General features: G+C 40.5%; 1 protein-coding gene and 1 long non-coding RNA gene across 2 annotated transcripts; one reads left to right on the forward strand and one right to left on the reverse strand.

The window, feature by feature from the left end:
* Positions 1 to 161: 161 nt before the first annotated feature.
* Positions 162 to 8,691, reverse strand: LOC116718881 (uncharacterized). The gene is made up of 3 exons (XR_004339012.1): positions 5,826 to 8,691; positions 1,120 to 1,198; positions 162 to 935 (listed from the first exon to the last, which is right to left on the reverse strand). It is a non-coding gene; the product is annotated as an uncharacterized LOC116718881 (long non-coding RNA).
* Positions 8,692 to 11,347: 2,656 nt separating this feature from the next.
* Positions 11,348 to 15,848, forward strand: LOC116718878 (serine protease 23). The gene is made up of 2 exons (XM_032561135.1): positions 11,348 to 11,703; positions 12,349 to 15,848. Exons 1-2 carry the CDS (start codon positions 11,678 to 11,680, stop codon positions 13,529 to 13,531), a joined length of 1,209 nt encoding a protein of 402 aa, XP_032417026.1. The 5' UTR covers positions 11,348 to 11,677; the 3' UTR covers positions 13,532 to 15,848.
* The last annotated feature ends 68 nt before the right edge of the window (positions 15,849 to 15,916 follow it).

Below are 15,916 nucleotides of genomic sequence, written 5' to 3' on the forward strand. Positions count from 1 at the left end.
AGGTCACATGAGTTCGCTCTGTGAGTCATTCGAATTGTCATAACATGTGAGGCGGTTCTCAAAGCTCACAGGATGAAGTATGTCAGAGATTTATGTGACTTTACAACCTCATCAGCCTAATTTTCCAAACAATAAGAGAGAAATCAAAGGAGAAACACCTCCAGCATGCAGTCAGTAAAGTTTAATTTTCAGGCCGCAGATTAAAGTTTGTTGATAAAAAAGTGTATGAGATGAACTTGATCAGACCATAGAACAGGTTGCAAATTCAGTCTATTGTCCTCACAACTATAGAGCAAACAGTCTGTAAATGTTTATGTGTGCTTGGGGACTAAAGCTCAGATCCAAAATCAGCACATATCACAACAAAATTACTCACAGACCTGAAGCGGAGCCATGCTGGACCCCGGCCATTTCCTGCTGCAGGCCCCTGGTTCAAGCAGGATGAACTGAATGCTACAACCCTACAAGCTCAGTGAAAAACAGTCTGAACTACAGGACACTCCGTTTGCTTTGAGGAACAGTTAGGAGCAAATATTCACCAAATCTACCCAATGAGAAGATGATATAGAAAAAAAATATGTATGCAATTTTATTATTTTTTTTATAAACTTTCAGTTAAACTCTGAGTTGGCGCTGACAGGGTGGGGCGGAAATAGTTTGCACCTAATCTACACAATAGTCGGAATCCACCTATGGCAACCCTGACAGGAAAAATAAAAATACCTTGAACACAAAGCTGTTTGGGTGGCGTGATGTTGCTTCAATTATTCCAACGCAGGGATGCTTTGAAAGAGTATTCCTACATCAAAACATGGAAAATCCCTTTGTCTGAGTGACGCAGTGGTCTCCCTCCTGCTGTGGACTCACTCCTTCCCACACGGCAGCTCTCATTAACCCGAAATCCTCCACTCTTCCTGCTGGTCAGTCACCATGGCCTGGTTACGGTGTTACAATGGGAACATTGGTTTCGTGGGAGTGTGGAGGAGAGGAAAGATTGATGAGTACACAAAGATCCAAAAGGAATGAGATGCTGTTTATCATCTGATGCAAACATGTAATGGATTTATTGACTGAAACCGAAAGATTTGCATGAAGAGCTACAGACAGAAGTAAAATTACCTTGTAGATTGTTTAGCGAATCTGCACAGATCCTGCTTTACTGGTGTTTCTGGGTTCTCTGAGTCATGCAGGTCATTTCCTAACAAAACAAAAAAAAAACAAGAAGCCCAATCCAGCTTTTATTGTGTTAAACCATCGGTATCCTCGTGTCAGCTTGGCCTTTCCACCTGACGTGCTCTGCTTCATAAGATAAACATCTTCCCCCTTCAGCATTGTTTTCTGGATGTGATACAGCACATCTGCTTCTTCTCAAGGCAGATTACTCCAAACACACTATTAAAATAGGATGCCGTGACTGAGTAGACCGTTATCTGCCTGCTTGAATTTGAAATGTAAGAATTCACCCATCCCGTAGCTAATCAAAGTATGTGGAAAAAAGAGAAATACTTTATATAAACAGATGGAAACAGAGGACAAAACACTGTTTAAATTGGAAGTGGTTTGGAAACTTGCACTTAGGGGGTTACAGTTGGGATTTCAGCATCATAATGTGTGTCTAAAATGTGTAACAAAAGCTAACTGCAACATTTTCCTTTTCTCCTGTTAAGTTGGTGAAACAGTCATTGAGGTTCTTCCCATATTAAGAAAACGCCTTCATAGGTTTTTTCCTCACTGTAAATATCACTAATCTTTATAGATTCTTATCATAAGGACTCTTTTCCGGTTACAGTGTAGGAAAAATATATATAATTGAGTACTAATATTGAATTAAATGTGTTTCACCCCCAACAGCCTACCCAAAATTAAGGTTTCAATTTTCCTTTCAGCGCCTCCATGGAGTTGCCACAGCACAGCAGCTTCCACCGCTCCACACACACGCGTCAGGTTTCATATCTTGGTTTTAGTTCCTGCTCCAAGTTTGGTTTTCTATGTTTCTTACTCCTCCATGCTAAATCTAGTCCTGTTTATGTCATGTTTGTAACTTTGTTTCTTCCTTTTGGTAAATCTTCACCATGCCTCAGAGTCGCCATCTTACGTAAAATCTGCACTTCTCAACTTACAAAAAATGTATTTCTCACATTTTGAGTGAGGATATTGTACGTATTAATGCCCTGATAAATGCAAGTTTGTCTTGCCTTCTTTCTTTTTCTGTTTTGTAAAAGAAAATGTAGGATATATAATTTTAGAAGTAATACGAAATTAAATACCAAGTGGTTGTCTGTAATAATTATATCAAATTAAGCACTTATATTAAAAAAGCCCCAAGCTTAAAACCCACATTCAGACTGACTCATGAGGAAAGGGACTGAACAGATCAAGTGGATCAACAACCTCAGTGACTCACATATTCCTAAGCCCATTATTAACATCCTCCGCACCTCACGCCTGGGGTTTAGGCCCATAAGGACCAGCCGGCCCTCACAGTGTAGTGTTTGTTGGAAAAACGGGCCTTACAGTGTATCAAATACAAGGCCACACACAGTCAAACAGGCATCTAAAACTCCCTGCAGAACAATGCAGCCAATCAACAAAGCTTAGACATAAGAAATTGTGACCATGTCATGAAATCACCAGTGCCAAGATATTTCATTATGGTGTACTGACTTTTATAGACAGATGACGTTACTGCTCTTTTAATGGACTCTAGGTTTGTGTCACATTGACAGTCCATTTCTGGACAAAAAGAATCTAAGCTTTAAAGTTCGAGTGACAATGAGACAAAAAAGAAGGAGGAAATTTTAACCTGTGAAAAGATTTTTTTTTTGATATCCGAATCTAACAGTAAACTCATTGTTTTGGAAAAAGGAGATTCTTTTCTTTCTCCTTAAAATTTTAAATACTTGGTGAACCATTTGTTCCCCCAAATGCAGGCTCACACAGTTTGATAGCCGTGGGACAAGAGTTCGAACTGAACAAGATGCTCCAACTGTGACCAAAGAATGGAGGTCTTTATCTCTGAGAATGTAGCAGGCTTTGGATGGTAGCCACGGAAAAGCATTGAAAAATAGTCACAAGGTTTGAAGATTAATTAAATTCAGAAGGATTTCTGGGATCTGTGGCTCATCAGTGGCTGACGGCTACACGTTCTGCAGTGTGTGGTTGCTCTCTCAGGGATGGGTGGATACACTTGGATCAGACAACAATCAACCTTGAGCAAAGACGGCGTTTGTCTTAGTTACCGTCTCTGCAGGCAAGCTGGTGGTTTGATTTATAAAAGCATGTTAATATATTATGAGTAGTCATGTGAATGGTATGACAAGTCTATTAGATTTATTGTGCTTTGTTGGGATTCACGTTGAGGTCATGTTTGGTACTGTTTTCATCTGAGAAACAGAGCTGTTTAAATGATTTGTTTTCAAGAAACAGATGAAGTTCAGAATCAGTTTCAAGATGCTGTGATAAAACAGCAAGAAGCGGAGTCATAAACAGATTGAAAAAGCTTAAACTGCAACATGGCTTTCCTGAATGCGGCTGTTATGCAAAACAGGTTTATGTCATGGCCTGAATTTTGAGATCTTATAAAGTACTCACATATATATTTAAGGAGGGAGTTTGACCTTTTAACACACTAACAAGATAAGATAGTTGACTGTTGCTTGAGATAAGAAATTATAACAAGACTCTCCAAGCAATGGCTGCTGATGGTCCTCTAAGGGTAACTCAACAAGATATTAAGAGGTGTTAGACAAGTCAGTGGGTCAAGTTAGTGATCAAGAGAGATAGGTCTAAGCCCTAACACTGTGAAAAAAAATCTCTAATTTATAATAAAATACTGGCAGCTGTGGTTTCCAGAATTTTACCGTATAAATACAATAAAATACATATTTTTACGGTAAAATTTCCCAATGTTTCAGGTTCTTTTGGGGGTTTTTTTCCTCCCTTGCTCCTTAAGACAAGGCATCATGGTTATCTTTTAATTTTCTGGCATAGCGCGCTACAAACAACGATGCTCTTCAGACCATCAAACACTACTGGAGATTTGCGTGCTTGAGACTCACAACTTTTGTAGATCAAATTGGCATGCTCAATGAAAACTTCAAGATATCAGTCCCCTGAGTCACTCATTTTGCTAAAAACTGGATTTTATACGTATTATAATTGCACTGGATTAGACCCTGATCAAAAGGTCAAAATAATAATGCAATGATCATTTGATCTCACTGACATAAAGCAGATGCTGCATTTGTAGATTTGTGGTCTTCGGGGTGGAGGACAAAACATCAGATTTACTTATGTTAATTCAACCCAGCCTCCCAGACGCCATCAACTGGACCTGCCAAGTTTAAGCTTTGCCTCAACAACTGATTTGCCCGCTTTGTTTTATTTCTCCTCCATCTGTTCTGTCGGATAACTCACATAAAACGTCCTCCCATGACCCTCATTCCTGTGACTTACAGTTACTTACCACAGAATTGACTCAATGTCAGACGACGTTATGTTGCAACTCTATTACAAGCTCCAGCCTTATGAGAAAAAAAACAACATCAGAGAAACCAAAGTTTAAATAATTATTACCTGCCGATAAAACAAACTTGGGTTTGTGAGAACATCAAGTACAACAACCAAAAGAAAAACTGACACAAGAAAACCCCAAATCTCACAGGATGCCATAAATGCTTTGCCGTGAATTTCACTGCACAATCCAAGTTTGAGCTCTACATGTCATGTCAAACTGTATTTACCCTGGTCAAATGGCATGCACACACTTTGACTAACCTTTAAATTCAATTCTAACATTCAGTATTTTTTAATTTAAACTTCTATTAGTCCTAGAGTTTTACTAACTGTAAACACAATCCACTCGATGCTTTACAAATTTTTATCTTGTGGTTAAAGCCATAGTTTGCAGAGGTTGCAAAGGATCAATTGTATGAAAGTCTTAGTCACCAGAGAGGCACAAAAACCCAACCATGACACACTAAATACAGTCATCAGTAATTTGATAAAACATGGAGCCGTTGGGAAATAACTAAAATTGGCCATTTTTCCAAAACAGAACAGAAAACTTTCAGGAAGGTTGCCAAGAGCCTGACAGCACTGTAGGAATTTCTGGTTAGTACTGATTGTTTTCCACATGTGACAGCCATCTCCTGTTTTCTCCATATGTTTGGTCTGATGAGTGGGGTTGAAAGGCAGAAGCATTTTCTTCCAAACATAAAATCTCTCCAACATAGCGGATGAAATCATGGACAGTTCTAAATACAGCTTAGTTTTGACCCCAAACCTTCAAGTGTCTGCTAAGCAACTGAAGGTAAAAATAAGATTGAACTGTTCAGCATCCTTGTGACTTCAAACATTTAGCAAATTTGACAAAAGAATGGTTTCACCAGAAGAAAATAGAAGTTTTTGAATGACCAAACCAGAATCCAGGAAGAAAGCTGACAGAAAATCTGAGGTCAGCTATAGAAAGCTGTGGACAAGATAATGTCATCACTATCTGGGCAAATATGATCAGGTCAAGCTGTGAAACAGACTCCTAATGACGGAAACTAAATGCAGGAATTGAACTAAATGTCAGGTAAACAATCTTTTAGTTCAGCTGTGCTAACAGTGTCAACACTTACGCAACAAAGATATTATAAGTCTTGCTTATTTATTTTAAAGTTTTCTCTCCGCCACATTTGTTCACCACTTTATGAATTTCTACATTATGTTCGTTAAGTCCCATCATCCTGTTGTAAAGGACCAGTATTATGGAAAATCAAAAACATACCTGGCATTTTACTTTGATTTTTTTCATGTTTGAGAAATCCTTTAAATCTCACCTGGTAGCCATTGTGTTTGCAGAAACATGGTCTCAAAAGGCGTTGCCTTTTCCACGAAGCTCATCCTCAGAGCTGCAGAATATGAAGAGCTAAAAGCTAGACGCGTACAGACACGCGCGAGATCGACTGACACGTGCGCACAAATGGCAGCAGCAATTAGCAAATACCTGGTGGGGCAGCCTCTTTTTCTCAGTGAAATGCGGGTAAAAACGTCTTCTTCTTCTATGGTGTTTACTGGCTTGGAGTATTACCGCCATCAACTGGACGGAGGTGTAATCCAGAAATGCAATTTATCCTTTAAAACCCTAAAATAACTATATTGTATACATACATACACACACACACACACACACACACATACATACTAAAATCCTCTCAGCTAATTTCGTGTCATTTAAATATTTAATAAGTGCTTGAATTATTATATCTTGTGATTGATGCTTCCCTAATAAATTAGCCATAGTTATTGAAACGCCTGTTACCCTTTCCTGGTAAAAAAACAAACAAAAAAACGTTGTTAGAAGTTTGCTATAGCAATGTTGGTGTGATGATGTGCTGAAGGCAGCATGTCGGAAAGAGCAGGAATTTCTTAAAGAGACAGAGACCCCATTTCAAGGCATTGTTCAACACTCTTACCCCTAGTGGGGTCGCGAAGGGTGCTGGTGCCTATCTCCAGCAATCAACAAGCAACACCCTGGACAGGTCGCCGGTCCATTGCAAGACGAGACAGACGGACTGTGGGAGGAAGTCGGAGTACCCGGAGAGAACCCACGCATGCACAGGGAGAACATGCAAACTCCATGCAGAAAGACTTCCAGGATTTGAATCCAGGACCTACCAACTGCCCACAGTGCAGCCAGGCATTAAAAGACGAAGTCAGATTTATTTTATGTCATGTTTGATATACTGCATTTTTATAACAACTGAATGTAACAGTTACTTTACTGTGAAATGAAGTGGCTCTATGTGCCCAGAAAGTACATAATACTGTCCATTTTAATGGATAAATTTGAATGCAGTGTTGTGAAATTAGACACCTCATGAGAAAAATAATAAAAGCAAATCTAATAAAGGGTTCGTCTTTCAATGATTTACCTCAGTCCTGATCCAGCCGGGACCCATAACTTCATTTCTCAGTGGGGGGTTAATTGTTAACACTCTGTTGTATGGGAACTTTGCATTATCTGCATTCATTGTGTGGTGTGCATAACATGAAGTGAGTACATGGCTGCAACCTATTTACCCTGTAACGTTTCTCTCTAGCTGCTGCATGCTATCATAAACACTATTACTGTGGGAAATCTGCTGTGCTTTTACATGGCAACACAAGGCCTGGCAAAATGACAGCATGTGGCTTACTGCAGGATGGAGGAAAGCAAAAACTCCACATACATGAAAAAGCTCATTTCCTTTGACTGCAACTGAACGAGTGTTAACAGGCTTTTATAAGAGGAAATAAACGCTAGATGTCAAATACGCCTGCCAGCACTTTTATTATCCTGCCTTGCAGTGAGTGGTGGACTTGGCTCAAGGTCATCCAAAGATTTCACAGCAAATCATTTCTCCAAAGACCTCCTCGGTTATCTCATTTCGCCTAACAGCTGTTCTGCGACCACAAGGGATGGGTGAGAGAAGAGGTCCAGGATGGGAGAGATTAATCAAACACGAGAGGCACAGAGACGGGAAAACACGGCGACGGAAGGAGGACAGGCAGAGGAGGACCGAGAGAGGCCATTCTCACTGGTGAGTCTGTCCACACTCGCTTGATTGTGTCTGTGGCCAGCAGCGAGAGGAGGACGGTGGGAGGAATAAAACAATTAACATGAGCAGCACTCCGGGGAATGTTGGTTACCTTGACGACAGTCGGCAAAGCCAAACAGACGGGTCCTTTCATAACATTTCAAAACAAACAGACATGTCTCTCATATTAGCACTCTGGCTTTGGTAAGATGGAACCATCCCCTCCAGTCAAAGTAAAAAAAAAAGAAATTAATTCTTCCCTTGTATCTCATTTAGCTCTAATGCAATCTTATTTCACGCGCTTCTTTAACATGTTTTTATCTTTAGAAAGGATCAAATCAGCTGGTCTAAGGAATGTGGAGCTGATTAGACCCAGGAGAATAACAACAAAAAGGTTAAATTGTGAGTTCTGCCCACTTTTTAGACATGGTCCAAGTGTGTAAATGACTGCAACAATTTGTAGACTTGAGCGGTAGGATGGGTGTGGCTCTTTTCTTTTTTATTCTCAGCAGTGTTTGATGAGCCAGCAGGTCCGCCCTTTGTTCTGGCAAAGGTGCCGATCCGTAATCAGTTACAGAAGACCCTGAACAATGTTTTTGAATTGTATGTGCTTCCTTGCCAAAAACCATAAAAAAAGTAATAAAATGTTTTCTTCTTTGCAGCTACAATGTGAGCAGCTTTACCTTTGGCTTGTTCAAAGGTAAAGCTGCCTTTACCTTTGCCACAGTATATGCATATACTGTGGCATGTGTATACTGTGGTGGTCTCCAAATTGCTCTAACGTAGGAAAAAAAAATCCGTTATGAGGTATCTCAGGTAAAAATGTGATTCCAACAACTTCATATTAAATATTTTGCTGCAAGGATTTATTTGGATGATTTGGATGATTTGGTAAATATGACAACATCCCGTCATGCAAAGTGAACTAATGGACTACGCTTGTCTTCCTCTGAGGAGGTTCTGCATTGAAAACAGACGTGTTCCTTATTAAAATCACTCCAAACAGCTCAAAAGTCCTATAAACATTATCCACTGAGTTTTTGCTGCATCTACAAATCCTCCCAAAAATCTGCACCATGCAAAAACACAAACATTCAAACAAGATCCAGAATGCCTCCTCCTTGTTAGGACCTAAACAGATTGCAGGGGATTACAGTGAAATGGAAAACAAGGATCATAATCGTGGATATAAGCAACAAGGGCTTGTGGTCTTTTGTGGATCTCATTGTCTAGGTAACATGTAAAACGTTGAAGGCACCGTCGGTGACAAAAACAGCAACATCTCACAATTACTGCCAAATTTATTAGCTCGTCTGAAGAATAAGATAGAGTAAACAGGTTGGTACTTAAAGCATGGTGTGGATTAGAGGTATAGCCAAATTAAGGCTTGGATGTCCCCAACAGAAGTAACAATAACAGGTGTCCAGTTTTGCCTCCTGCAAATTGTTCTCAAAAAGGCCATAGAAACTATTTACTCAAGACCAGACCAGGTTATGTCTGTATTTTGTGGCCGCCAGATGTCAAAACAACCAAAATGTGTTAATATGTGTGTCTGTGAGTTTCTACTTAGATTTGTTTTTAAGGCCAAGTACCGTTATTCTCCATTCTTTGCTAAATGTATAGATAAATATATTAATCATTAACACCATGCTGGAAGAAAATAGAAAAGATATTACCCAAAACAAATTGTTAATCTACTTACTGGTATTACTCAAACAAACATTAGAACAATGCCTGATCATAGGATGATCCCATAGGATCTAGTATTGGCCCAATGGGATCATAGGGATGAACTATGTTTCTGATTTTCAGACAGTTTTCCTCCAGAACAGCTTGTTGGATGGGATCCCTTGTGCTCTATATAAATGTTAGAAAATATAAAACCTTTGGGAAATTGTAATACTTTATTTTCCTAAACTTATGTGCCTGCATTATAACTACTGTTCCAAAGAAAAATCCCACCCCCCTCATTGTCACAGTGTAATTTGTACCCTGACAGTAAGGAAGGTTACAAAATGCCCAAAGGTCCTTGTTTAAGAAATCCAACAAAAAGTCTCCCTACTAAACACTTTGCCTTTGAACAGATCTGTCTTTTTTTTCTTTAAATAACACATTTCTCAAATGCAGTTTTACTGTATTTGTAATGTTTAATTCTTATTCCGCTTTCCACGAGAATGCAAAGCCAAATTTTCAAACGTATCCTTGAACACTGCGAAACCCTGCGAAAGTGTTAGGATGGGTGGAGGCTTGGGCATCCATTAGTGCCTGGCTCACTTCCAGCAACCCTCTTGTTATTTCCTCTGCTCTCCCTTTCTCTCTGCTGGCAGTTCTTCCTACTGAAATCATTAGATAGAATAATATCCACTGACGGTCTGCATATTTTCAGCATGGGTGGCTCAAGTGGAAACACTTCCAACACTGGCGTTCGAATCCCTCTTTGCCCACATCCAACATTCCCAACAGCAACGAGGCTGCTGTGACACTGATGATAGAAATTACACCACTTCAAATTCTGGAAGTTTGGAGAAATATCTGCAATGCGCATGGCAGAGCAAACCAGGCGAAGCCTTTGTTTTGCACTAAACAAAATGAGGATGTACAATAATGACCAACGATCAACAATGTCCAAGTCTGACTGGAAACCACTCATGTTTTTGTATTACTTTTAGGAAATTTGACCAGATGCGGATGTAGTTGTCATTTTAGAGTCTGCGTGATGAGTCACTTACAGATAATGCGCAGCATCTCAAATTTTCCTTCAAACACACACACACACAAAAACAAACACATTCAAAAGCCTGGATATCATTTTCCATCATCCTCTGTGCAGCTTTACAGTCCCTCCCTTCCTCTTCGGTTCTGGCAGAGGGCTCGGTCCAGCTGTTCGGTCAGCGGATCTTGATTTGAAAAGAAAAGCCTTCAAATGCACAACTTGGAAACCAGTGCAGAAACTCTGGAAGATATCCACTTTATCAGTGTTGTCTTATGCAATAATAACACTTTGGATGGTATATTTTAAACATTTACATCTATTAATTCTAATGAATACAGACACAAAATAACCTCTCTGTCGTTCAAAATATTTGAAAAAAAATTACACAGGACTATCTGACAGGATTTTAGTATGGAGAGGTTATGGCCTACAACACAATCATGAAGAAGACTGTTGATTCAGCAGTTGTGCAGCAGAATGACGTCCACAAGGAGAATAAGTTACAAGAAGCTGGCTTTTTGGAGAGCATATTCACAGAAGGTTGAGTGGGAACAAAAAGTCTGACTAAAAAAAAAAAAGAAAAGAAAGATGCACCACAGTCTTAGCATTGTGAAATAAAAAGAGTTTGGGGAATATTAGCAAGATGAGGTATGCAGCATGCGGACGTCCAAGATGGGAAAGTTACTGCTTCTGAAAGAAGTCCAGATTGGGAGATTTTTTTGTGCAAGAAATAATAATAATAATAATAATAATAATAATAATAATAATAATAATAATAATAATAATAATACACAAAACTACACAAACATTCCGCGTTCTGTGTCATGAAAATGTATATTTTTAATATTAATTACCAAGAACAAATTAAAATTCAGCAATGCCTATTATAGCATATGTTGGTGAGAGAGAGGCAAAAGCAAATGAATATTTTGATAATATTCGAACTTATTAAGATGCACTCGAAAACTTTTTTGCATGACGAAAACCAACAACATGCATAATTTGACGTAGCTGGACTCAAACCAGGAAGCCTCGCCTGCTCCGTGCAGCAATCGGCAGCAGCGATGTGATATCACATGACGACACTGGGCTTGGCGCTGCGCGCTCTGGATCCTCGTTGGCGGATGTGACACTCTGGAGATCAGGCAGACGGCAGATCCTCCTCCAGCAGCGCACAATGATCCCGCTCATTCGCTCTGGACGGAGTTGCGCGTTGCGGACCGGACCGAATGATCAGGACTCGACATAAAACCCCGACGTCTCAGTTGAACAAGGCGACTTAAACAAAAAAAAATTCGGAGACACCGTCGGTTCTTGTTTTATAGGAGTGTCTGTCTACCTGCGGTGGATTGAGGAGGGGTTGCTGTTCAGCAACAGGCTCACCTGCAGAGGCAGGACCATGCGCTCCAAGGCTGCGCTTCCCCGGTAAGTCACATAGCAGTGATGGAGATGTGAGCGTAATGAAAGGATGGATATAGAGAATTAAACTCGTCTATTTAGAAAGAGAAAAAAAATAGAAGAATAGTTTATTAATTGAAAGAACAGCAGACAATAGCTGCGCGCTTTATCTCGTATTTATAAGCTTTATAGGTTGCAAGAAGCAAAGGGAGAAAAGGACGAGGTGAATTTAAAACTCATAGCCATACGTTGTGTCCCACTAATCCATTTACAACATCCCACCCTCCTCCTCTGTTCTCCCTGCAACTTGCTTCAGCTGCTCTTTATGGTTTAAGGTCAGTCCCTCAGGCCAGTTCAGGAATTTTCCCTCAGAGAGCCCATCTTCTCCTTGTTTGTCGGGTTTACTGCGTTGAAAACAGTGGAAAGTTACAGCTGCAGATGTTCATCTCAGATCAGAATTCCTCAAGATTAAAAGCCCTCCCTCAACTCTCATGCATGTAATTAAAAATGTATGATGGAGGATTCAGGAATGAGGATGTTTGATAAGGGGGGGTCCAGACATCCGGTCACAGTTAATCGCTTGTGTCTTGCAGAAATATTTGCTGTTGCACATTTCACTTATTTCTTTCACAACGTGATTCACACGCTCTCCGCTTCTTCACGTCCACACAGGTTTGCCTCCCTTTTGTGTCTCCTTTTCCTTCCCTCGGTTTTGTCCTCCTCTCCTCGGCGGCAGTGGATTCTCCAGCGTATCCCTGTGGTCCTGCCCCAGCAGACAGAGGCTCGACCGACGCCGCAGTTTGTGAATGAGGCACGCCTGGACGTTGCTTCCCCCTGCGACCCAGAATGCCACAAGAAAGCCCCTCGTCCCAGCTACTGGGATTTGCGGAGCCTTCTGGCCTACGAGACCCTAGACTCTAACGGCCAACTCACTGAGACCGCCATTGGGATTTATGGCTACAATCCCTATTCCAATACTAGTCCTGCTTACTCCTCTGGTTCCTCTGGTAAGGCAGAGCGGTCACATGTCAGAAGAAAACGGCAAATATTTGGACATGATGGTCGTTTTAGTATTGCGGGGCAGAACTTCCTGCTTAAGTACCCGTTCTCGGTGGCTGTCAAACTGTCCACTGGATGTTCTGGTACACTGGTGGGGGACCGTCATGTTCTCACAGCTGCTCATTGTGTTCACGATGGCAAAAACTATGTGAAAGGAGCCCAGAAGCTTCGGGTGGGCTTTTTGAAACCAAAGCAACGGGATGTACAACATTCACCTATTTACCTTCCCTCTAACTTTACCAACCATGTAGAGGGAGGCCCAGATCAGTACTCCCCACCTGCTAATGACAAAATGAAGTTCCAGTGGATCAGAGCCAAGCGCACCCACGTTCCCAAAGGTTGGATTAAAGGCAATGCCAATGACATCGGGATGGACTACGACTATGCTTTGCTGGAGCTGAAAAAGCCTCACAAACGCCGCCACATGAAGCTAGGGGTCAGCCCCCCAGCTCAGAGACTTCCCGGTCGTCGTGTCCACTTCTCAGGATTTGACAATGACCGCGCTGGACAGCTGGTGTACCGGTTCTGTCGGGCAGGCGAGGAAACGTCGGACTTGTTGTACCAGCACTGCGACGCTCAGCCTGGGGCCAGCGGCTCTGGAGTCTACGCCCGGATGTGGGATGGGCGGCGGCGGCGTTGGGAGCGCAAGGTGATCGGTGTGTTCTCCGGCCACCAGTGGGTGGAGAATAAAGGGACATCTCAGGAATTTAATGTGGCAGTCAGAATCACACCTCTTAAATATGCACAGATCTGCTACTGGATTAAAGGAAACTTTGTGGATTGCAGAGAGGGGTGAAGGGGAAAAAAACGTAGAGAGGACTACACAGGGGTGTAGCCACAAAAAGAACTGTGCCAATCTCTAGGAACCTTTTCACATGTTGTGACGCTACAAACACAAATTCAAGAATGGTTTTAAAAGTCAGTTTTAAAAATGAATCTTTAAAAAAAATAAATAATGTGACATAAATGTATTCAGCCCCACTGACTCAGTCCTTTGTAGAACCACCCTTTATTACAGTTACAGATGCAGCAGAGATTTGGGTCATTACCAGCTTAGCAAATCTAGACACAGAAAATATTGACTCTTCTTTAATAAAATAAGTCATATTGGAGCTAACATTTGGCAGGACCAATCAAACCCTTAGATTTAACATATGGTTACTGTTATACATGGCTCTCCCTCCAGGGTGTCATTAGCATTCAAAAAAAGTTGTCAGTAGCAAAGTTGTACTTGAAAAGGTTTTGTTTTACTTAACTGCAATTCTAGTCAATGTGGAACTAACCTCTATCCACAGCTCAACCTTTGTATTTTGCATTGATTGAGCACTTAGAAAATATCTGTGCACCAGATGATTCTGAAGTTGGTTCAGAAATTTTCAAAAACACTTTTTAAAAAAAAGAATCTGGGCATGATTTGATCATCCCATCTTTAAAATTCAAAATATGTTTAGGTTTTGTTGAACCATCTATAAAATTCTTCTTGTGAAGCAAAAGACTAGCAGCAAACTCATCAGTATATTTTAGTTCTTAATGTTTCTGATAAGTGCATCATATTTCTTTTCCACAATATTGTTTATTTAAAAGGTGGGTGTGTTTATGTGAAGTGGCTGTGGTACAATCAGGATGGTTAATCCATGGGGGTATTTATGTTTGGTGAACCTCTTTCCCTGCCCCAACATTTCTCCAGCATTGCCCAGCATTTAGCTCCAACCTTCCCTGCAATGCTGAAAAAAGAGGCTGCCACCTCCTGGTTTCATCGTGGGGGGTTTTGTTTTCAGGGTAATTCACCAAAATAGTTTCCAACCACCAATTTTCCATGTAGCCCAGAAAGTTACATTTCAGTCTCATCTAACCGGAAAACCTTCTTCGTTTGCTGTCTTTTATACGTGACTCGTGGCAACAATAGCTTCCTTCGTCTTAATTTCTGGAATGCTATGCTAATAGTTGTCCTATCAACAGCATTCTCCTACCTGTGCTGTGGATGTTTGTAATTTCTACACAGGCGCCCCCGGCATGTTGATTGCCTTATTATAGTTCTCGTACCATGTATGTTTGCACTGTTGCCATATTTTTTGAAATATTTAATTTAACTTTATGGATTTAACTACTTCTTGAGGTGTTCAAAGTCTGGGATATGGTTTTATAAGCTAACCATTATAAACACCTCTGTAACTTGTCCCCAGTCCGGTCTGCTGTGTTCTTTGTGTCGTTTTTTGATGTTTTAATCACGTTCTCTTAACAAACCTCTGAGGCCTTGACTGAACACCTGTTTTTAAGCAGAGATCACAGTAAACACAGCTTGACTTTCTTTTTCCATCGTTTGATTTCTGGGGCCATTTTTTTTCCTAATTCATTGTTTTTTGGGGCATCAGAGCGATGGGGCTGAATACAAAGGCAATGCACACTTTTTTGTTTTCTTTTTCAGAAGGTTTGGAGAACTATTCATCTTTTTACTCCTACATAATTATGAGCTTACTCTGTTGGTGATAAGAAAATCCCAGTTAAATACATTGAGGCTTGCGATTGTAACGTTACAACATGAACATTTCAAGCCATCTGGATACTTTTGCGAGGCGATGCATTTTCTTTTGGAGTGCTGGAAGCCAGAGGATTCCACATTTATCACCATTTTATGTTCAACACAGACACGGTAAAACAAATAAACGTCAAGGTTTTGTCCCATTTCGGGGGAGGTAAAGAAAGCAATGAAAACCCTTGGTAATGGCAAACTATTCAAACCGTTATTTTTATGTTCATTGTTGCACCTGCGTTTACGCCTCTAAAGTCCTACATATTTTCAAAGATTGTATTTGTATTTTAAAAGATGATTTTGAATAATCAAAGTATCTGTTAGCTTTTGTGATGTGAAATGCAAACTGATGGAGAGGATACGTCTTCCTTTGTTAGTTATGTTGACTAAGAATGCACTGCCAAGACTTCTACTGAGAATCATACCTGTGGATGAATGTACATGTCAGCTAAGCCAAAGTTGTAAATTGTATTTTGCACCTTCTCCTAGTTGACATAAAAGTTAATCAACAAGCATACATTATTTTCAGTGCTAATGGAGTCTAATAAATGAATCTTTATTTTACAGGATGATTCGTAAAAACGTGTTTTGTGTGGGCCATGAGTTATTGGAGCTTGTTGTATGGCGTCATCTCCTGGCGAGATAAAGTAC

This window comes from Xiphophorus hellerii, chromosome 4 (assembly GCF_003331165.1).
Source record: "Xiphophorus hellerii strain 12219 chromosome 4, Xiphophorus_hellerii-4.1, whole genome shotgun sequence".
NCBI classification, from domain to species: Eukaryota; Metazoa; Chordata; class Actinopteri; order Cyprinodontiformes; family Poeciliidae; genus Xiphophorus; species Xiphophorus hellerii.